The 23,820-nt window shown below is 36.7% G+C and overlaps 2 protein-coding genes across 3 annotated transcripts in view; one reads left to right on the forward strand and one right to left on the reverse strand.

Annotated features, from left to right (window-relative positions):
* Positions 1–2,415: 2,415 nt before the first annotated feature.
* Positions 2,416–18,286, reverse strand: DUOXA2 (dual oxidase maturation factor 2; the record flags this gene model as incomplete). The annotated part of the gene is made up of 6 exons (XM_082253494.1): positions 2,416–2,564; positions 6,518–6,732; positions 13,652–13,865; positions 15,473–15,607; positions 16,231–16,288; positions 18,140–18,286. The coding sequence occupies 6 exons, from the start codon at positions 18,284–18,286 to the stop codon at positions 2,416–2,418; spliced, it is 918 nt and encodes a 305-aa protein (XP_082109620.1).
* A 4,387-nt stretch (positions 18,287–22,673) lies between these two features.
* Positions 22,674–23,820, forward strand: part of LOC309554254 (dual oxidase 1-like) — an 89,258-nt gene continuing 88,111 nt past the window's right edge. For both annotated transcript variants that reach the window (XM_082255893.1, XM_082255894.1), the window contains exon 1: positions 22,674–22,726. In XM_082255893.1, coding sequence (XP_082112019.1) covers positions 22,702–22,726 — 25 coding nt within the window. In that variant the 5' untranslated portion in view covers positions 22,674–22,701. The remainder of the gene's footprint in view (positions 22,727–23,820) is intronic.

Consider the following 23,820-nt stretch of genomic DNA (forward strand, 5'->3'; position numbering starts at 1 on the left):
CAAAAGAGGACCTGATGTTGCCCTTTCCAACAACTTCACTAATCACAAGAAAATTGAACAAAAAACAAATACTGTGATTTTCAACAGCTTTATTATTACAAGTGCAGCATACTATTGCTTTAAACATGTTTTTTAGAGCTTTGTAGAACAAAGACAAGGTCAAAAACTTTACATATGACAATTCGTTTTCACAGAGAACATTATCATTGTATTGTTGTGGCAGATATCATCAAGGAAGGAGATATAGTTAAATCTGGTTTACTGCTATGTGTTAAAGACATGAGGTCAAAAACAGATACTGATCCTGCCAGTTTCTACCCTCCCCTCTGTAAACTGGCCAAAGTGTATCATGGCTGCTGAGCCCTGACATCGTGATCAGTACGTGCCTCCGTCATCCGCAGCCCTGCTCTCTGCTCTCCTGTGTCCTCCTTCCCCCTCCCCTCCCTGCCTGTCTGCTGTGTCGGCGCCCATCCCTCCACTCCTGCTGCTCTCATATTTATTATAAAATCATGCCATCCCCTCTGTAATATAACACTAAGTGCTCCTGTGCCTGTCTTATAGAAAAAATATGCCGATCTGTACCTATATCAGAGCGGCTCCCAGGGATCACATGACCGCTCGGCTCTCTCTCTCCTGTCTTCCACTCCTCCCCGTCTGACGTCAGCTGCAGTGCTCGACCCCGCCCATGGGAGCTGTTAGCCGGGCAGAGAAGAGAGCCGAGGGATCAGCCAGCTGATCGATGGGAGCCGCTCTGATATAGTTACAGATTGACATATTTTTTCTAAAATACAGGCACAGGAGTACTTAGTGTTTTATTACAGAGTGGATTTGAATATTTTATAGTAGTGGCTTAACAACCACTTTAATTATTTAACAACATATGTGTTTGCTAGCTTTGGCAAACTGATGTATTGGAGGTTAGGGCTCCTAAAAATGTAGGGTTAATATCAAATAACCACGACAGTAGTAAAGAACATAAAAAAGAGAATCTTGGGTGGATGGGACAGTGAGGAGTGAGAGCTGCCACTCAATTCCAGTATCACCATATGCCTGGTGTGATGCTACTTTGTCAAGTAAAAAGGATGGAAACTGTCTATCTTAACAGGCTAAGAAGGACATTCGTTGCATCCTGCTCATCTCCTAACTGCTCAAGCAGATCCTGTTCACTTACTTACCAATTGTAAAATATAAGAAATGTCTAAAGAAATTAGTCGGTGAGACTACTGTATAAAAAGGCCACATAATTATGTATATACAGTAAATCTTAACTCACTTCAACCATAGGATCCTTGAGACCATGTTTCTAAGCATGTATTAATCACATAAAAAACCTAATCAGGAAATGCTGTACAGGATCCTGTTCACTTACTTCCCCATTCTAAAATATAAGAAATGTCTAAATAAATTAGTCAGTGAGACTACTGTATAAAAATGCCACTTAATTATTTATATACAGTAAAACTTAACTCACTTTAATTCTAGGATCCTTGAGACCATTTAATAAAAAATGCATTAATTGCATTAATTATCAATAAAAAAAAACCTAATCAGGAACTGCTGTACCTCCTTTTTAGGTCCTTACTAAGAATTTGGCATGGGCATTTAAATTGGACCCCTTTACCAATTCATAGAGTAGGTCAGTTCACCCACTAGCTAACTTACACATCTGCGGCATATACACTCACTGTGTATCAATTTTACTAAGACATCATAACAAAATATATAACAAATACAGCGAAATAAATAAATCAGTTAATGTAACTAAAAATTGAGGTTCTGTGGTATTCCACCTAAATATGTCTATCCTACTTCATAGTCTAGCTATAGCAGGCCATATTGTATTACAACAATAAAGGGAAAGACTTTTTGGCAGAAAACACAAGTTAAAAAATGAAACATTTGCTCCCTGGCCCAATATCCTAAGCCTCGTAGAAGTTCATAACCGATAGTCTGTATATCACATCCTTCTTAAAGGTTTAGCTTTAATATTGAAATGTCTCAGTTATAAGTGTAAATGTATATGGCCATCTGACAAGCATGTAACATACCCAAATGAGACAACCTGTTTTAAAGCAGCTTCAGGAAAAAATGAAATCGTATAGGTTTCCATAAAATCACAAGCTGTTATTGCTGCATTTACAATGTGTTTGTCATTTCCTTGTGATGCATTTCAAATACATTCCTATTTATTTCTATATAACAAAAAAAAAAAAAAAAAAAATTATTGAAATGCAGCAGACTAGGATGTGAAGCATTTTACAAAAACATATGAATGATGCTTGCTGAATAAAACCATCATTTCAAATTAAACGGCTCCCCTAAGTTTCAGTTCATAGTCCAAACATGGAGGTTCTTTCCAAATGTTTCTTAAGTGTGATGGTAAAGCAAATCCTAAATGTCCATGTACAAATGTCATTATATATTGTCAAATCCTACATTAGTGTAACAAATTTGTCCTGGTTCATCTTCATCTTCTTCAATAGTGTTAAAAAACGACTTTAGTTTTTCTGGAACACACCAGTTCAATATAATGACTGTTATTCCTATAAGAAAGCAAAGAAGACCTGCAATGACAAGAAAAAGAGCTTCATGAATTATAAATACTGTATGTAAAAAAAGGAAAGGAAAAAATAATTGGTAACAATGTGATTTGCATTTTTATTTACAGTATATAAGATAATTATGGAGAAATACAAACATGGAGAAATACAATCATAAGAAACAAGCAGGCTTTCTGTGTTTTTTGTTTTATAACCAAGAGTGCCGACAGGAAACTTTTTGAAACACTGGAGAGTATTTAGAGGAAACATTTTAGGCTTCCTGTACACTGGCCTAAAAATCGCTGCTTCTGCAGAAAAAAAAAAAAAACCCTTCTTGTTTGCGTTTCTGATTGGAGCTTTCTGGCAGAAAAACTCTCCTAAACCAATCGCCTAAACTGTGTACAAAAACACTCTATATGAGCGTTTTTTTCTGCAAAGGGAACTGACTTTTTTAAGTAAGGATGGAGGTTTAAAATACTCAACAGTGCCTACAGGAAGCTTGTGGACTGATACCACAAAAGTTTATCACAATTAAATGTTTATGATATCCCTACTATTAAATATTGCATTTAGGAGTCAGTCACAATAACTGATAATGTAGTTTTTGAAATATGCTGGAGAGATACACTGCTCATAAAAATTAAAGGAACACTTTGAAAACACATGAGATCTCAATGGGGAAAAATATCATGCTGGGTATCTATACTGATAAGGACTGGGTAATGTGCTAGGAAGGACAGGATGCCGCATTGTTTAATGGAAATATCAATTATCAACCTACAGAGGGCTGAATTAAAAAACCCCCCAAAATCAAAGTGAAAAAATTATGCGGTAGGCTAGTCCATTTTGCTGAAATTTCATTGCAGCAACTCAAAATGGTACTCAGTAGTTTGTATGGCTCCCACATGCTTGTATGCATGCCTGAAAACGTTGGGGCATGCTTCTGTTGAGACGACAGATGATGTCCTGGGGTATTTCCTCCCAGATGTGGACCAGAGCATCACTGAACTCCTGAACAGACTGATCTGCAACCTGGTGGCATCAGATGGATCAAAACATAATGCCCCAGAGGTGTTCTTTTGGATTTAGGTCAAGTGAGTGGTTGGAGCCATTTAATGGTATCAGTTCCCTCATCCTACAGGAACTGGCAGCATACTCTCGCTACATGAGGACAGGCATTGTCATGCACCAGGAGGAACCCAGGACCCACTGCACCAGCATAGGGTTTCACAATGGGCCACAGGATTTAATCCTAAAATCTAGTCTGTCCCTGAGTGTTACCGCATGTTCGTATGTATTTCACTACTGATTTGTTCTTGTAGTTGATATCTTACCCTATGACCATAGATGCCTTACTCTGTAATAGACTATTGTACTGGACTGAAGTCGACGTCTTGTAATTTGATCTCAATAAAAAAAATCTAGCCCGTAGAGGTCTGTGTGTCCCTCCATGGGTATAACTGCTCTAAACTGTGAAAAGCACAAGGCAGATCTGCCAATTCTGGTGTTTGATCAAGCTCTATAGAGCACAGGGCCCACTAGAGGTCGTTGGGCCCTCAGTCTACCCACATAAAGTCTGTTTCTGATTCTTTGGTCAGAGACATTCACACCAGTGGCCTGCGGGAGGTCATTTTGTAGGGCTCTGGCACTGCTCATCCTGTTCCTCATTGCACAAAGGAGCAGATACCAGTCCTGCAGATAGGGTAAGGACCCTCTTTGGCCATGTCCAGCTCTCACAGAGTAACTGCCTATCTCCTGGAATCTCCTCCATGCTCTTCTGGCAATGGAACATATTGATGTGCCATCCTGGAGGAGTTGGACTGCCTGTGCAACCTCTATAGGGTTCAGGTATCGCCTCTGACCTAGCCAAATGGAAAACTAGTGAAAACCAATCAGAAGAGATGAGTAGGGAAAAACATTTCAGTGGTCTCCACCTGTAAAAACATTCTGTTTTGGAGGTCATTTCATTGTTGCCCATCTAGTGCCCCTGTTGTTAATTTCATTAACACCAAAGCAGCAGAAACTGATTACCAACCCCCTCTGCTACTTAACTGACCAGATCAACTGACCAGATCAATATCCCAGGAGTTTAATTGACTGTACTCTGATTAAAAAATGTTCCTTTCATTTTTTTGAGTAGTGTACATTTACCCACTGAGCACCTTGACCTACAGAATTCCTACTCCAAAACAAGTTGCTTTACAACTGCAATAAGCCATTTGTCCCTCGTTAAGGGGTAAATGATTGTAAATGTGCAGCTAGCACCTGTAAAACAGGATTTGTTGCGACATTTCAATTTTATATGCTTTGTTTTATTTTATACTGTTGCTATTTTAGTAAATATAAAAAGTATTTCCTTATTGGGATCAGGCAAATTGGGGAATTTTGTTGGACATTATGAGTTATACTACATGTATTACTTCGAGATATACTAAAACTGGAGCACACAGATTCTGGTGCAGCTGTTTGTGTGTATAGTAACCAATCTCCTTCTTACTTCAGCTTGTTTAGTTAAGCTTTGACAATAAAACCTGGAAGCTGATTGGTTACTATGCGCAGCTGCACTAGATTCTGAGTGATCCAGTTTTAGTAAATCTCCCCCATTATGTTCACTGTTTTGAATTTCTACAAATAGTGAATTGTTGATCCGACAGCATCCATTGAACAAGTACCAATTAGATCACTTTAATACAGAAAGATCTTATATGACACTACCAACAATTTATCTCCCCAGGATATATGCAGAGATGCTGTTGTGGGGTTTTGACTCCCTAGTTTTGTATGAATTAGACATTAGGATCAGTAGTGGCTGCTGGGAATCAGAATTGAAGACATAATAGAGCGCTTACAAGTTATTTATCAGCCAAGAGACATAATGGAGCCATTAGGAGGAACTGAGGAGTTGGACCCTGGTGACAGGTCCGATTTCAGCTTTCAAAAAATTCAATACAAAGGCATTCAAGCACCAAGAATTTTCAGGAAGATGTGACCAGTGGAAGTCTACATTTTTCCTCTTAGGTCAGTTTTTCTAAACAGTTTATTCCACAACATTAAGATGTTTTCAGTGATTGTTTAGTTAATATACAAAACATACATCACAATATGTGATGCCAACAGCACATGTTCCATTCTCAAGGGTCATCATGGTCATTAAACCATTCTAGGTGAAATGAAGAAAGATAAATGAAAGTGATGATAAACCCAAAAAACAATAAATTGCTGCATTTGTTTTTAGGTCTGTTTCCCAAATTTTCACCAAGTGGTTTTGTCAGCAAGTTTATTTTTCAAATTTCTCTAACAAACCAAGCTGTCCAGCAAAAGTGGGAAGTTAGAGGGTTGGGGGAAAACCACCTAAACCTAATTGTCAGGGATGCTTACAATGGCCAGCTTTTTTTATTTATGTAAAACCTTTATCTCAAAAGGAACAAAAACGGTTGTAACTGCTCAAAAAATGTTATCTGGAGTGCAACTTTATTTTAATTTTTAAAGGTACACTCATACCGAGCACAGTTAAAATAAACTGTGCCTGAGTTTAGTTGTCCCCCCGTCCCCACACCACCCTTGATCTGCACTCACACTGGGCTAAAAGCAAGTGTTCCCAGGTACACTTACATAATCACCTCTGCCAACCAGATTACATTGATCCCTGCTTCTGTGCTCTGTGATCTATGTAGAGTTCTGTGCTCTGGGCATGGTTTGAGCTAACACTCATGTGAGCTGTACTGGACCACAAGTGAGCCGTGCCCGGTACAACCTCTTCCAAGTGGCCCAGGCACAGTGTACTTAACCATTCCCAGGCATGGTTCTGAGCACTCACACTACACAGAAGAACCAGACTAAAAGTATGAGTCGTGCCCTGGCACAGTTACCAGTGAGAGTGTACCCTTATTTAGGCTATACATCAATATCAGCAAGGGGTCACTAAATGCAAGAAATGTATTACTGTGTTACTGTGTCAGTTTGTACAAGTAACTCACCTGTTGCTAAAGTTAGCCAAAAAGATCCTCCATAGTATGTTTTCAGGGACTCTGAGCCAAACTGTATATTACAAAATGCAATATTTCTCACAGTAGAAAAAGACAACAAGGAGAAAATCATAAAAGCAGCAGTCACTAGTATCATATAGGCTCCATATATAAAAACCGGCATGGAGAAAAGAATGTTGCATATAATCCAAGAACAAAATGCCACCCTGTAATATAGAAATGTGTGTACGTGTTAATTTCTTTATTGAGCATTCATTATACATTGCAACACAAAAGAATGTATTCCTGTCCTATTTCAACTTACTATCAGGAATGTTCTTTAAAAGCAGAACCATAGGCAATTTTAAATGCATCCATTTTAATCTAGTTGTCCCTTTAATAGAAATCCTTAACTAAAATCCAAACAGTACTTAATCTGTCTATGTGGTGGTCTCATAGTACTTTGCACAGAAAAATTTAAACTAGAAAAAGAAGAGGTCAGTACAGTAAACAGGTGTGATTGAATCTCTAGAATGGCTAACTGAATTAAAATTGCATTGCCAGGATAAATATTTCACACATACAGAACTGTGAAAATGTTTTAGGTAGGTGTGAAGAAATGATGTAAAGCAAAAATGCTTCAAAAAATATATATTTTAATTGTTTATTATAATCAATTTACAAAATAAAAATTGAGCGAACAGAAGAAAAATCTAAATCGAATCAATATTTAGTGTGACCACCCCTTGGCTTTAAACCAGCACCAGTTCTTACAATTGGGCACTTTGTACACTTGCAAAAGGACAGGGATTTTGTAGGATTAGAGTCAGGTGTATGATTGATCAATTATACAAAACAGGTGCTAATGATCGTCAATTATATATTTAGGTTAAAACATAATAAATAACTGAAACAGAAACCGCATGTAGGAGGCTTAAAACTGGACGAGGAACAGCCAAACTTTGTTACTAAGGTGAGGTTGGGGAAGACAGTTTCAAGTCACAGTTCACACACCATGGCAATACTGAGCAAAGCAACAAGACACAAAGTAGTTGTATTGCATCAGCAAGGTCTCTCCCAGGCAAAGATTGAAGCATGGTGGAGGTTCCTTGCCAGTTGGGGGATGCATTTTTTGCAAATGGAGTTGGAGATTTGGTCAGGAAAAATGGTGTCCTCAATGCTGAGAAATACAGGCAGATACTTATTCATCATACCATACCATCAGGGAGGTGTGTGACTGGACCCAAATGTATTCTGCAGCAGGACAATGACCCCAATCATACAGTCATTGTCATTAGGAAATATTGATTCCCGGAAGGGATTGTTTGACCCCCATAGAGCCCTGATCTAAACAGTATTCAGTCTGTCTGGGATTACATAAAGAGACAAAAGGATTTGAAACAGCCTACATCCACAGAAGATCTGTTGTTTATTCTCCAAGATGTTTGTAACAACCTACTTTCAAAAACTGTGTGCCTAGAAGAATTTATTTTGTTTTAAAGGCAAAGGGTGGTCACACCAAATATTTTTTTTTATTTGGATTCATGTCTACAAAATAAACTAATAGCACTTATATTTCTAAAAGCATTTTTAATTTACAGCATTTTTTTCACCCCTTTGACCCATTAAACTCTAAAGTACTGAAATCTATCTTCCGTGATCCACAAGAGTATCTCTAGTACTCATCCAGAAGTAGCTTTTGTGTGAAAGTGTTATTTTACTCAACTGAATGTCTATGATTCTGTTATAGTAAGATTAACAAATGTAATATAATTTTCTAAACTGCTTTTTTTATTTTAGATGACCACAAAATAAAAGATGCAGTCAATAGATCCCAACAAATATGATTTTGTGATTGGGTTTACATTTATTTTCATATTGAGATGCTGTCTCCCATATTAATCATTCAAGCACCATACACAGGGAGATGTACATTTAATTGTTCATACCATGCATACATCTCTGTATATATGGCCACCTTCACTAAAATGTTGCAATAAAAACATATGCAGTATATCTCTGCAATACGTGCACATTCCCTATGCTTTATCCTCTTAAAGATCCTGCACGTACACAAAATACTAATTATTAACACTGAAATTTAGTCAGCAAGTAATAAACATTGTAGGCTGAAAATACACAGCATTTTTGTACACTGAGTGGTGTCAGCCCTGCTCAGTTTCTTTTGCTATAATACTTAAACTCTCCCACTCTCAGATTTCTACGACATAAAGACAAAATGACCAGTAGTCACAAGATAATAACTAGGAAGAATTTATAATCTGATTATCAGGTATTTTTGCACTTATAAAAGAAATTTAGCAATACTCTGTACAATGGCATACGTAATACCCCAAAAAAGAGCAAATAACAGAATTTTATTTAAGGGGCCTTCATAAATTTAAAAAATATCTTATGGTTACATTGAAGGGAATATAATCTGCTACAGTGCAGTTTAGTATTATTATTGCCCTATAATTTTGTAAAAGAAAGTGCTAATACAGTTAAACTTGTTCGTTTTGCTCACTGACCCAGAAGTAAAGCAGAGCAATCAATTGTAAATTCATTTTAATCACTTTTGGGGGCTTTCAGGTTTATGAGATCATTGCTCTTTTCGACCTTTTGCCACATTTCAGGCTTCAAACATAAAGATATAAAACTGTAATTGTTTGTGAAAAATCAACAACAAGTGGGACACAATCATGAAGTGGAACGAAATTTATTGGATATTTCAAACTTTTTTAACAAATAAAAAACTGAAAAATTGGGCGTGCAAAATTATTTAGCCCCTTTACTTTCAGTGCAGCAAACTCTCTCCAGAAGTTCAGCGAGGCTCTCTGAATGATCCAATGTTGACCTAAATGACTAATGATGATAAATAGAATCCACCTGTGTGTAATCAAGTCTCCGTATAAATGCACCTGCACTGTGATAGTCTCAGAGGTCCGTTTAAAGCGCAGAGAGCATCATGAAGAACAAGGAACACACCAGGCAGGTCCGAGATACTGTTGTGGAGAAGTTAAAAGCCGGATTTGGATACAAAAAGATTTCCCAAGCTTTAAACATCCCAAAGAGCACTGTGCAAGCGATAATATTGAAATGGAAGGAGTATCAGACCACTGCAAATCTACGAAGACCTGGCCGTCCCTCTAAACTTTCAGCTCATACAAGGAGAAGACTGATCAGAGATGCAGCCAAGAGGCCCATGATCACTCTGGATGAACTGCAGAGATCTACAGCAGAGGTGGGAGACTCTGTCCATAGGACAACAATCAGTCGTATACTGCACAAATTTGGCCTTTATGGAAGAGTGGCAAGAAGAAAGCCATTTCTTAAAGATATCCATAAAAAGTGTTGTTTAACGTTTGCCACAAGCCACCTGGGAGACACACCAAACATGTGGAAGAAGGTGCTCTGGTCAGATGAAACCAAAATCAAACTTTTTTGGCAACAATGCAAAACGTTATGTTTGGCGTAAAAGCAACACAGCTCATCACCCTGAACACACTATCCCCACTGTCAAACATGGTGGTGGCAGCATCATGGTTTGGGCCTGCTTTTCTTCAGCAGGGATGGGAAGATGGATGGAGCCAAATACAGGGAAAACCTGATGGAGTCTGCAAAAGACCTGAGACTGGAACGGAGATTTGTCTTCCAACAAGACAATGATCCAAAACATAAAGCAAAATCTACAATGGAATTGTTCACAAATAAACATATCCAGGTGTTAGAATGGCCAAGTCAAAGTCCAGACCTGAATCCAATCGAGAATCTGTGGAAAGAACTGAAAACTGCTGTTCACAAACAACCTCACTGAGCTCGAGCTGTTTTGCAAGGAGGAATGGGAAAAAATTTCAGTCTCTCGATGTGCAAAACTGATAGAGACATACCCCAAGCGACTTATAGCTGTAATCGCAGCAAAATGTGACGCTGCAAAGTATTAACTTAAGGGGGCTGAATAATTTTGCACGCCTAATTTTTCAGTTTTTTATTTGTTAAAAAAGTTTGAAATATCCAATAAATTTCGTTCCACTTCATGATTGTGTCCCACTTGTTGTTGATTCTTCACACAAAATTTAATTTTTATATCTTTATGTTTGAAGCCTGAAATGTGGCAAAAGGTTGAAAAGTTCAAGGGGGCCGAATACTTTCGCAAGGCACTGTATGTAAAACCTATTTACTTAAATTGGTTCAGGGAAAATACATGGAAAACATTTTGAATAAAGAAAACATTTCCTTTGAACCTGACTGGGTATGTATAATAAACATGTTACGCTCAAAAGGTACTACTTTAGTAAATCCATCTCAAGGGTCGTTTCCAAAAAACTATTATACATTATATTCTCTTGCTTCGTAGAGACAAAAAGTTGAAGTCCAGGAAACTATTTTCATCTAACTCCTCCCGGTGTTTTCTAATGTTTTACTTCCAGGAATCTAACCAACAGCTATTATACATTCAAAAATAGTCCTCTACCCTTTTTTTTGTTTTGAAAAGAGTGGGGATAGGTTAGAACATTTGTCAGGCTAACATTGTGTGTGAAAATTTATGACGGTGCAAAGTTAAATCAATATTACTGGAAAATGACTGAATTTTCCCTTTGATATTACAGAAACAAACAAGAGCTGGTTATTTGCATACAGTCACTGTAAAGCAGGTTAAAGTTCCTGACATCTCCATGAAAAAAAAACACAGCCATGAAATGCATGCTTCTAGGAGTGTCTTCATTTAGCTTTACATATTATCTTCCAGGACCCTATAGGTGCCCTGAAACCGATGGTGCTTAATTATGAAAATAAAGAATAAAGATTGTACATTTGAGCTATGGTATATCCCCCAAAACAATATACTGTGCAATTCCTTGTGGGTAGTGTGTAGGTCTAGGAGCCTGCCCTCATTCTGTTTAATGCTTCTTTCTTTTACCCGCTATATCCATTGTGATTCCTAACCTTTACAGTTACTCCAGTAATGTTCTGTAGATCACCTGACTGTTCAATGCTTTGCCTTCCACCTACCTTAAATTCTGATTTACTCCTATTTGATTCTGTGAACTGTCTTGAGTAAACTAAATTCTAGTATGGGGTCTGTGAGCCTTTTTTTATTGCTCCATCATCCCTGGGCCTGATATGTCCACTATGTCCCCATTAAATACGCACAGGATGTTGGATCTCATAATTTTCCTTGTTTCAAACCCTGTGTGTGTGCCCTCAAGGCATCCTTACTACAGGAACAGGATGTCAGATGAGGCCTCCAATTAGGGTAGGAGGAAAGCATCTGGTTTGCTTTGTTAGTGATTTAGGATCTATCTACAGATTTTAACAAACCCCTTTAAAGTGTATATGTAAATTATCATATAGACTGGGCTTCACTGCTGCTGCATATGGTTTCTCCAATATAATGGTAAAATATAAATCCCTGTTTGCCATGTTTGTCCATTTTATTTAAGATTAACTGAATTACATTCACATAGTGTGTAAATGTTATTCTGTTCACTCATATAAAGTTCATGTGGCCCTTTACTGTAGTAATCAACTTCAGTGACTGGTAGATGTCTTGAGTACAAAAAGTATTGAAAAATGCCTGGCCTTCTAAAAATACAGGGACTTCCTGTAATTAGCTAACACTGCCTCTGTTGTACTTATAGTAAGAATGAGTTGAGGGTAGTTATAGGGGTCCTGTAGTCCATAAAATGGAAACATGTTGAAGAGGTGTGTTAAATATGTCTATTTTTATTTTACCTTACAATTAATGAGAAAAAGTTTAAATTTGCATGAAACTTTGGCTGCCTAAATCTTTGGACCTACTTTTGAAAGGAAAGTAACCTTTGCTTAAACAAGCATTGTGTTGCAAATATTTTGACAAACTACATTTATTAAAGAAGAAATGTATCAATGGCCTCAAACAATCACTAAAATTCTATGAAATAAAATTATTTGGACTTGACAAATATCTGTGGCACTTCAATCCTTTAAACTCCTTTATGCACCAAAATCTATGCATCATTCTTGTTTTAACTGTTACTGTATATGTAGCATTAGTAAATGATAATAGTATAGATCAGTGGTCTCCAAACTGCGGCCCAGGAGCTGTATGTGGCCCTTTGCCTTTATCTGGCCCTTAGGGCACTAATCCTCCTGCCACTGATACGAGACACTATTCTGCCATCTAACACTAACAATGGAGCACCATTTCTCCCACTGACACCAATAATGGGGCACTATTACTCCCTATGATACCAACAATGGGGCACTATTCATCTAACCTAATACCAAATGTGGTGATTTTTTACTCCTACTGATGACAGAAAAATTTCCATTCCCAATGGCCACAATCCAGCCCTCCTACAGTCTGAAGGACAGTAAACCCGTCCTTTGTTTAGAAAGTTTGTAGAGCCCTGGTATAGATTTTTAGTATACAAAAATGGTAAGAGATTACAGTATATTGCAATTTGTGTTACCTGAAAAAAAAAAGTTTCAGTAGCTTCCTGTTACAGTAAAAGCTTTATTGTTTATGTTATTCTAAAATTGGAACGGTTTATATACCTGTTTTATGTGAGGCAGTTAGCACCAGGAAAAAAATTACATTTCCCATATTGTAAAATTGATACCAAAAGCAAAGGTATGCAGTCTTGGAGTTGACACCCCAACATAAATCCTACAGCTTCCGTTTTTGTCTTCCCAGACTGACAAGATCTTAAAAGAAAAGGGGCAAATATTCTGGGATAAAAAAAAAAAAATCCAAAACTGACTCTTGAGATCCCAGAAAAAAATGTATTTAATATTGTCATGTGTAAAACAAGAATACAGCATCGTGCATTGTGCAAATACCCTGTAACATTTTATACTACTCTAATATCATATGTAAAATAACAGTGGCTTGTTTCACATACAATTTACGATAAATTACTATATCCCTTTTTTTAGTGTAATTTTGTTGGGGACCCCACTGTCATATTCTGCCATTAATCTGTTTTGTCAAAAGCTGGATGAGATATTTAACTTTTATTAACAACATATAGGAAGGTTATAGAAAAACACACCTTCTTTCTAAAATAAATTGTCATTTTACAGGGCAAGAGATAAAAGAAATAAATTGCATTTAGGTGAAAATAATGTGTGCTTAAAAATGCTAATACTGTAGTTACTTACCACATACAGGCTGATGCATAGTGCCCTGATATTCTGTACTGGTTATGTAAGCCACAGGGGTCGTATTTACTAAATTTCTCTGCTACATAGAGAATGGGGTTTGGGAGTCCCCTCTCCAGACCGTCATAGTAAAACTCATCGTAGTCTGATCCAAACATCCAGAGAAATTGCTCATTATAATCAATGGTCTCCTCTATCTGATGAACAGGATTTCCTTTGGATATAAAACAGAATATAAAATTACACTAAAATATTGATTTTGGTTCCATGTATGCTCAGGATGGATATATTTCATGTAGGTGGATTCAAAATAATTTAAATTTCGAAAATTACAAACAAATTACTGATGTTTTCTAAATGATGCTAGTTTTAGCCTACATATGAAAAACGTAATTTGTGTTTAGCCTTAAATTTGTCTCTTTGATCTAAACTATTTGGCCAGGTGACCAGATTGCAGTCAAAATAGTCAAAACTGGTCAAAATAGGTGCAGACCAGCTGGCTTAATGTGGCCGGGTTATGAGTTTTAACCAAATAGATTTGATTAATTAGATCAGAAGCTGTTCAACAATGGAAATAACAGCAAGGTCCTACCTGAAGCTTATGTTTTTAGGGAGCATTGCAGCAGCTAACTAATAATGGTAGTTTTAAGAAGTAGCAGACACCGCTAGTTTCATAATTTTTTAATTGTCTTTTCTCTTTGGGTTTTTAGGGAAAATTATTATTTGAGGTGTGCTCTGTAAGTTTGTTGCCACATATACTGTATATGTAAACTAAACTCAATGTTCCTCAGCACCAGGATTTTGATGACAGGACATCTCAGATAGGATCATGTCACTTTCCCCACTGATAGTGGCAATGCCTGTAAAGGTATGTAAATGTATGGCTCTTTAGGAGAAAATTTAGTGCTAGCAGTCAGTTTAAAATTAAGGTTAGCATCACTAATCAGGTTAGGACTTAGGGGGTTCAATGATTTATATTTAGAGTTCTAGGTTATGTTATTTTTAGAAGTTCGTTTAGAGGATAAGGTTAGGATTAGGTTAAGGTTAGATTTTAAGGTTATATTTAGCTAAGGTTAATTTTTATGAAGATTTAGATTTTAGTATTAAATATGGTTATAAGGAGATTAGATTGATTTATAGGGATTGAGTTTAGGGCATAGTTAAGATCAGGGATCAAATAAAGGTGGGAATTCACTTTTTTCACCAGTTAAACTTCTTGCCAAAAAGTATCAGCGCCAATGCCAAAAAGATTATATGTCACTTTGGGCATAGAAGACGATGCATAAATATAGCCAGAGGTAACAAAATTGAAGTTCAGATTTGTGGATGATACTGAATTTTCTATAAGGGAGGAATGTTTCCATGTTTTAAACCTTAGCTATGGCGCTAATAATTTTTTTCTTTTTTTCGTGATTGAATTATGCTATCATCAATTTTAAGTTCTGCAGCGATTTTAACAATTTGGAGCACTACGATAAATATATATATATATATATATATATATATATATATATATATATATATATATATATATTTTTTTTTTTTTTATAAGATTTGCTACTTTTAGCAGTACAGATATTATTGGGCCCTGTTACACTGGTGATTTTGCCATAAGCAACCCCTCGCCTGCAGCATGGTCATTACTAATGTAACATGGCCTTAATGTGATCATTTTTTTTTATATTGGCAATAGATCTGAGAAAAATGCTTTCATCACCTTGAAGACCATGATATTAATATGAATGTATGGATGTTTCTGATTCAAAGAATAGAGGAGTTTAGCGGTCTTATTTTCACAGTCAGTAGAATAGCTAGTCTTACCTTTTAAAGTGATGTTAACACCACTCAGACCAACATGTATCCCAATGTCTGCATTCACGACATCAGTACTGAAAGATTTATAGGTAGTTGTAGCATTGATTGATCCAACTTCCCAATCTGCTGTAAAGTTAACAGCTGTATAAAAAAAACAAATGTAGTTTGAGAATATAGACACAAGTTGCTTAATATGCCTTTTACAAATTATAATTTGCTTGTGTTTAAATGTGTGTGTAATATAGTGAATATGAAATTATCCCCTTCATCCCCAGGCCAATTCTGACATTTCTCTCATATATGTAAAAATCATCTTTTCTTTTTTCTTTTTGCTAGAAAATGACTTAGAACCCCATAAACATTATATATATATATATATATATATATATATATATATATATATATATATATATATATATATATATATATTTAGCAGAGGCCCTAGAGCATATATTAGTGTGTAGGATGTGACATCATCAGCCTGCCTCTCTGACCCAACCCAGGAAGGTCTCGTCTTGACCCCAGCACACGGTGCTGTATACTGTTTGTGGACTCAGCACACCGAGTAGCTGGATATATTAGTGAGGGAAATAGCTTGTTTGGGCCAGCTTGGCCTGAATGAACTATTTAAACTAAAACTAAAGCTGGAGATCAGCTTTAACTTAACACTTACAGAGCCCTAAATTTGAAACACTTTTTTCTGAGTTTTTTCTGTCTCTAATACTACAGAATTATAATTTCCAGAAGACAGTTAACATTCTTACCAACAGTTACAGCTCCAATGAACAGGCTTATTATGACTCTAAAGGTCCAGGAAATTCTCTGTAAAAAAAACAAATAGCTTTTTTAATTTGTTATATGAGATATTTAGTGTACAGATAACATGTATGTTTTTGTATATAAGACTGCAACAAAATATTTTGCATTTAATACCAACAATGATGCAACAGAATCCAGGTTCAAAGATAATTTACCCATTAGTAGAACTACAAGGGATTAGAGGACTGAATTTACCATGTGCTGCCATTTTGTAACACTGTGGGGAATGGGACCTGAGAGGGGCTCTTCTGTGATCAGAAGTAACATTTAGTAAATTTGCACTCTGGAAAAAGCACACAAAGGCTTCTGAGAACAGCAAGCCATTGCATCAATGGTTCACCTCATTAATAGATAGTTTGACAATGCAGTGCCTTTTCACAGTGTCAGAAGGGTTAGATAACACCCAGTCTTCTCACTTATGCAGGTTGAAGAGTTCCAAGTTGTCAGCTGTAAGTTTAGAAAACGGGTGTTGCAGTTTTTTTCCGGGAATTGGTAACTCCTGGATTGGGTTCTGGAGTCCATAGACTTTGTAGACTGGAGAACAATGGAGCCTTTAACTCAGTGTCCACATTTTACTGGAAACCATCATCCTGATTGTAGCCTACAGCCTATTTAGTATAGGGGTTGCCTGTGGTTCAGGGCACTTTTCCCTGGAGAAAAGCTGCTGCAGGAGCAGCATAATTAAACATATGCTGAGAGAGTGTCTGTTCAGGCCTTCCAGAGAGGCAATCTGATGAGACCAGGCATTTGCCTAGGAGACTATATGTAAATATGCAGGAGGCTCTGCAGTCAAAGCTGTGCAGGTGGTTTGACACAAGGCTGAATGCAATATCATAATAAGGCTGTGTAGAAGCAGACTCAAGGACTACACAGTCTGAATAGCCAGGGGGCTGGAAAATTTCTGTAGTGTCGTTGTGATGCTGAAAACTCCAGTGAGGGTAACCATTTGTAAGTTCTTGAACTTTACTTTTTATTAAAAATAGACAAAAGCCCAAAAATACTTAACTAACTTGACTGACTAACTTGACTGATGCTGAAGTTCTACATTTGAGTGAACCTTCCATGATTGATAGATAGATATTTGCATCATGGTCTGTATGAATTAGCACAAACTGCAGTATGCTTAAAAAAACAGAAATACTACAGTGTTAGGAAAAAAAGCATAAATAAAAAAATAAATAAAAAAAGACTGGTCCTAGGTAAAAATCTAGAAGTGGACAAAGCTACACTATATTGTCAAAAGCATTGGGACGCCTGTTTTTACACGCATATGAACTGTAATGGCATCCAATTCTTAGTCCATAGGGTTCAATATTGAGTTGGCTCAACCTTTGCAGCTATAACAGCTTTAACTGCATTCAAGGTGTTCTATCGGGTTATTGTCAGATCCATAAAGAAATAGATGAGCGAGTTTGGGGTTAAGGAACTTTACTGGTCTGTACAGAGTCCTGACCTCAACCAAACAGAACACCTTTGGGTTAATTTAGAGAGGAGACTGTGAACCAGGCCTTCTCATCCACCTCAACACCTGACCTCACAAATGCGCTTCTGGAAGAATAGTCAAACATTCCTATAGACACACTCCTAAACCTTGTGGACAGCCTTCCCAGTAGACTTGAAGCTGTTTCAGTGGGGTGGGCCAACTCAATATTGAACCCTTCGGGCTAAGACTGGGATGCCATTAAACTTCATGTGCGTGTAAAGCTAGGTGTCCCAATACTTTTGACAATATACTGTATGTACTCAGTTATGCAATTTTTTTTTTAGATAGATCGACAGACAGCTAAAAAGAAATGCAGACAGACAACTTTATAATATATTCATAATATAATAATACAGTAATAAATAACTCACAGCTCTTCCTCTAATACCAGGAATTATCAGAATAAACGCGCTGGCAAACACCAAGAATACAATGATAACAATAATGCAATTCACATTAAAGGCCCACTCCTTTCTTGGTTGTGGGTAGAAGGGAAATACACGATCGTAGAAAGTCATGTTGCTTTGATTATTTTTCTATATCTGCAAAATAAAGACAAATGAAAATCTTTATAACATCTGTTTTATTACTATGATATGGTTTCAATTTAAGATCTCAATATTTTAACCCAGAACCCTATGACCTAAAATTATAATATTGGCTGTTCATGGTTTATGTTTTTAGATCTACAACTTCCTGGGCATCCTAGTGGTTGGGTTTTATTGGGGAAAAAATTACATTTTCTGTGAGCAGTTTGCTCATGGCTTTCTCCACTGAGGTTCAAAAGTAAAGGACCTTAGTTAGGTAATCTTTGGGGTCTCTGATTTTCTTTGTCTTTTTGTCATATATTGGTCTCTTAAAAAATAAAAACAGAATATCTTTACTAAGCAATTCTACATACCAACAAAATAACTACTTAGCGGTGAAGAGCAATGCTGTGTTCATGTGCGTAAAAGCCTGCCTTTTACAATAGGAATGACTTAAGCTAAGCACTTACATTTTCATCAAGCTGACATCATTTAAATTAGCCTGCGGGTTTAGGAATCAGTGTAACTGTACATGTTGCCAAATCATTTCTTTATCATATTCTTCTCATAACTGATATTATCTACCATATATGACTCACGTTCGTCTAACATTCTACAGAACAATACTTTGGTATTTTGAATGAATCATTTTCATCTGATTATGCAATTATGCCATTATTTAAAATTACTCATTAACAATAATAACTGCAGACAAAAGTGAAGCCGCACTCTAGATCTCCAAGATAAAAAGAAATAGGAACTTCCCCATGGGACTTTGAAGGCAGTGAAAAAAGGTGATAAAGTTTATTGAGGATACAATTCACATAAAAAGGTGATAGACATCACAATAAAATAGAGCAATGCATTAACATACACTGTACAATATATGAATAAAGTGCTAAATGCCATCCACGTATAGAGGAACCCTACTGGTTTGCAATCAAACAAAACCTAACAGGTGGTAGGGTTCACAGCAGTTCCCAACATGTTTCGGAATGTATTATTCCTTCTTCATAGGGGAATGGGATGAAAGCATATTATTTCAAAAAGGTACAACACTGCTCACTAGTATGGTGTCTGCACCTGGATACGAACAAATCTCCTCTCATATGAAACCTCCCAAAAACCAGTGAAAGACTGGAACAGTTGAAAAATGGGACAAAAAGTTAGCATCAAAATGCACATCATAGCCCACTTGAAGGAACTCACGAGGATCAAAAAATGTAGGGACCCATTAAGAGTTAGCTGGCCACATGGAAGAGAGTGTACTGGTTCACAGGTAGACTGAGCCCTTCTTGCACTGTAGATCTCCTGTCTCCTTTACACTTTATTATTCCATCTGATGGTGGCAGATCGTTTGAACTCAGGTAGTCTGCCTGGTACCAGGTAAAATTATAAAATATACAGCTTCATCTGCAGTGCATCTCTCCTTTTCTCTTTTTTTTTAAGTGCCATTGCAAGGTAGAGACAAGCCCTATAAGATCCAGTACTCCGTGCTGAGTAATGTAGGGGATGTGCCTCAGTAGAGCAGCAACAGATTCCTTCAGTTTATTAGGTTTACCAATAATTTACACTATATTACCAAAAGTATTGGGACACCTGCCATTACACGCACATGAACTTTAATGGCATCCCAGTCTTAGTCCGTAGGGTTCAATATTGAGTTGGCCCACTCAACTCTTCTGGGAAGGCTGTCCACAAGGTTTAGGAGTGTGTCTATGGGAATGTTTGATCATTCTTCCAGAAGCACATTTGTGAGGTCAGGCAGCGAGGTGGACAAGAAGGCCTGGCTTGCAGTCTGAGCTCTAATTCCTCTCAAAGGCATTCTATCGGGTTGAGGTCAGTACTCTGTGCAGGACAGTCAAGTTCCTCCATCCCAAACTCACTCATCCATGTCTTTATGGACCTTGCTTTGTGCACTGGTTCAAATATCATTTGGTTGGGGGGGGGGGGATTATGGTGTGGGGTTGTTTTTCAGAGGTTGGACTTGGCCTCTTAGTTCCAGTCAGCTTTAGCATACCAAGATATTTTGGACAATTTCATGCTCCCAACAGTCTGTTTCAACATGACTGCTCACCAGTGCACAAACAAGTTATATAAAGACATGGATAAGTGAGTATGGGGTGGAGGAACTTGACTGTTATAGCTGCAAAGGGTGGGCCAACTCAATATCGAACCCTATGAACTAACACTGGGATGCCATTAAAGTTCATGTACATGTAAAGGCAGGAGTACCAATTTTGGTAATATAGTGTGTGTATGACTAGTAATAATCCAAATCACCTAAAGATGCTGGCTGCACATTGACTTAAGTATTCTTCTTTAGCTGAGAGTAGGTGGGCCAATAGGTTTAACTGTAAAATTTGAAAAGGATGAAGGCAAGTTTGAAAAAAATTAAAGTCAAACTCTAGCTCATGGGTGCTTAACAAGTCCCATTAGGCATTGCAAGGCTGACAGTTACAAGCATGACTCCCAAAGGCAGAGGCATGATGGGACTTGTAGTTCTACAACAGGGGGAGGGCCATAGGTTGAGCACCATGTCCTAGCTAATACATTATAAACAGTTACAGAAACAGGTGTTTTTCTTTTTCAGATAAAGGTTTTACATGAATTAATAAAGGTTTTTCATTGTAAGTACCCCTGTCAGTGGTATATGGTTTGTCTGAACCTTCTAACTGCTACATCTGCAGGACAGCTAGTTTTTTTGAAAAACAATAGACTTATTGGCTAGATTGCCAGATAAAAATACGGGGAAGAAAGCTTAAAACAGAAAACAAATGCATCCATCACCCCTACGAATTGGTGAGCTGCAAAATAGCAAAGTGTTTGTTTTTGGGTTTAATACCATTATAAGGTTAGCTCAGATTAACAGTTAGGTTTGGGGGATTGGATGGGATCAAGGATACCTGGTGAGAACCCCTCATTAATAAACCTTAAAATGATGCACATTCTGATCTGCAATTAGTTTTAATAGTTCTGTCTCCAATTGCACTCTTCCAAGAAAACCAACATATTGATGATGCTGGCGCATTTATCAGCAGTCCTTTATTACATAGTTATATAGTTACATAGTAGTTGAGGTTGAATAAAGACAATAGTCCATCCAGTTCAACCTGTATAATGCATGTAATCATTAAAGGGAGTCTTACATCACTGAAAAGGAAGTACAGGGGAAAGACTGAAAGAGATTAATGAACTTCTGTACTGAATTTCAATTTGCTCAAGTCAACTTGTATCAGAACATTAAAAAAGTTGAATGCTCCTACTACAGTCCACTACTACCATCGCTACTAAATTAACAGTAATACTACCTAATTAACAATAATAATTATATTGAATGTGACAGGACATGTCTTATTTATTTTTATATCAATCAAATATTACATAACAGTACATCATATAAAAGGGCGTGCTCCAAATTGGTATTATGGCTGTGTGCTCATTATAATAATACTTTACATAAAACAGTTTTAAACGCAAAATTCAAAAAATCATTTATTATATTGCATCTTGCTAATTCTGAGAAGTTATTACTATATTAGCTTTCTTTTCATTATTTTGTCATTGTGATTCAGCCAGTAACTCTGTTTTTTTTTTAACAGAACAAGCTGCCCTGCAGATGAAGCAGTTAGAGGGTTGAAACAAACCATTTAAACTGACAGGGGTGCTTAAAATGGTCAGCTTTTATATATTTTTATAAAACCTTCAAAACAAAAACTAAAAAATAAAACAAATGCAGCCACCACATCTAATGATTGGTAAACGGCAATATATAAAATTTTTGGTTTTGGGTTTAATATCGCTTTATGCAATTTTTTTTTTTTTGCTGTAAAAGGTAATTATTAACTGCTGAAAACAGAGAAATCTTTATGCATTCTGATTCTTATTGTAAATATAATAAAAAAATAACAAGGGAAAATATAAATAGGGTAAAAAAAATATAGTATAACGGGACTAAACGATCAGCACATAATATTGAAAAATGAAATAAATAGTATTAAGCAGTATTATAAGTAGTAAAAATAAAATAAAAAATAAAAGCAGTATTCGTAAAAAAAACCAAAAAATAACGTTGTAATAAATGAACAGACTGACCTTCAGATGTGCACACTGTGTTACAGCTACTGTCAAGGGCTGCAATGGTATGTGGAGCTGCAAATGTGAAGTGGCTGAAGTGGCCACTTTTATACCTTACTACCAAGAGGTAAGATGGGACAGTAAAAGGTGACATCACCTCATATGATAAAGAGATTCTTTTCAGTATCTATCAGAAGGCATAGCAATAGAGGATATTATTCAAATGAAGCCCAGCCCATTTGCTACTGTACTGTACTTACCAGCCACAAAACTTCCTTGAGAATGTCACATTTCTAATCATGTCATTGTGATCAGCAGTACAGAACAGAATGCCGGTGCTGAGGTTTACAAGAGGTGAGTGTTTTTTTTAAACGTAGTACTTCTAACTGCTGTCTTGCAGAATTAAAATGCTCTTAATGCAGCCATTCAACTAATTATTTATGCCTAATAGTATTACTTTTTGTTATAGCACTACAATTTAAATCACCATGTACTACTGGGCTGTTCTTAGACGAATTAAGTTTTACTTAATGAATTCTGATTTAATTTACAAGGGTAAATTCAACTTTTATATATTTAACTAAACACAAAGCTTAAAACTTTAAATTAATATCCAAATTACAATTTGTTTAAATGGATCACAAGATTCTATAATTACTTTTATTTTCAATAGTTAAATTAATGTGTGTTTCAAAAGCTATTTAAATTTAAAATGTTTTTTGGTGGTGGAGACAAATACCTTGTTTTATTCCCCTAACAACTATGACAATATAATTAGGTGCAGAGTGGGCTGTTCATGGCTAGTAAATTGGTAATAAACCCCAAACCAAAAATTGAATATATTGCAGCTTATCAATTATTAGATGCAGTGGCTGCATTTGTTTTCTTTTTTTTTTTTTTTTTTTTTAGGCTTTTTTTCCTCTGTTTTCACCTGGTGATCTAGCCAGTAGTACCCCTTCTGTATTAGAGTGCCCCACTTTGAGGGGTACCTTTGAACAGCAGCCTTGTCAGTCTTGGGGAATGGGACTGTAACAATAAAATTACAAATTTAAGTCAAACTCCAGCTAATACTTTATAAGCAGTTACAGCAACAGTTGTGTTCCTTTTGTGATAAGCAGAATGGAGAAACGTCTTCAGCACACCAAGGATTCCTTAGAAGGGTCCAAAGCTTTATTCACATGGTCACACACATACGGCAATGTTTCAAAACCAGGCAGGGCCCCTTCATCAGGCAAGTCACTTGCCTGATGAAGGGACCCTGCGTGGTTTCTAAACGTTGCCATATGTGTACTGTGTATGTAAAAAAAAGCTTTGGACCCTTCTGAGGAATCCTTTGTGTGCTGATGACATTTCTCCATTCAGATTGTCTGTGGTTTCCAGCTAGTGGTCATTACAGCACCTTTATTAAAAATTTTTTTTAATATATTGCAGCTTACCAATTAGTACAT

Source organism: Pelophylax lessonae (assembly GCF_965119305.1).
Source record: "Pelophylax lessonae genome assembly, chromosome: 4".
NCBI classification, from domain to species: Eukaryota; Metazoa; Chordata; class Amphibia; order Anura; family Ranidae; genus Pelophylax; species Pelophylax lessonae.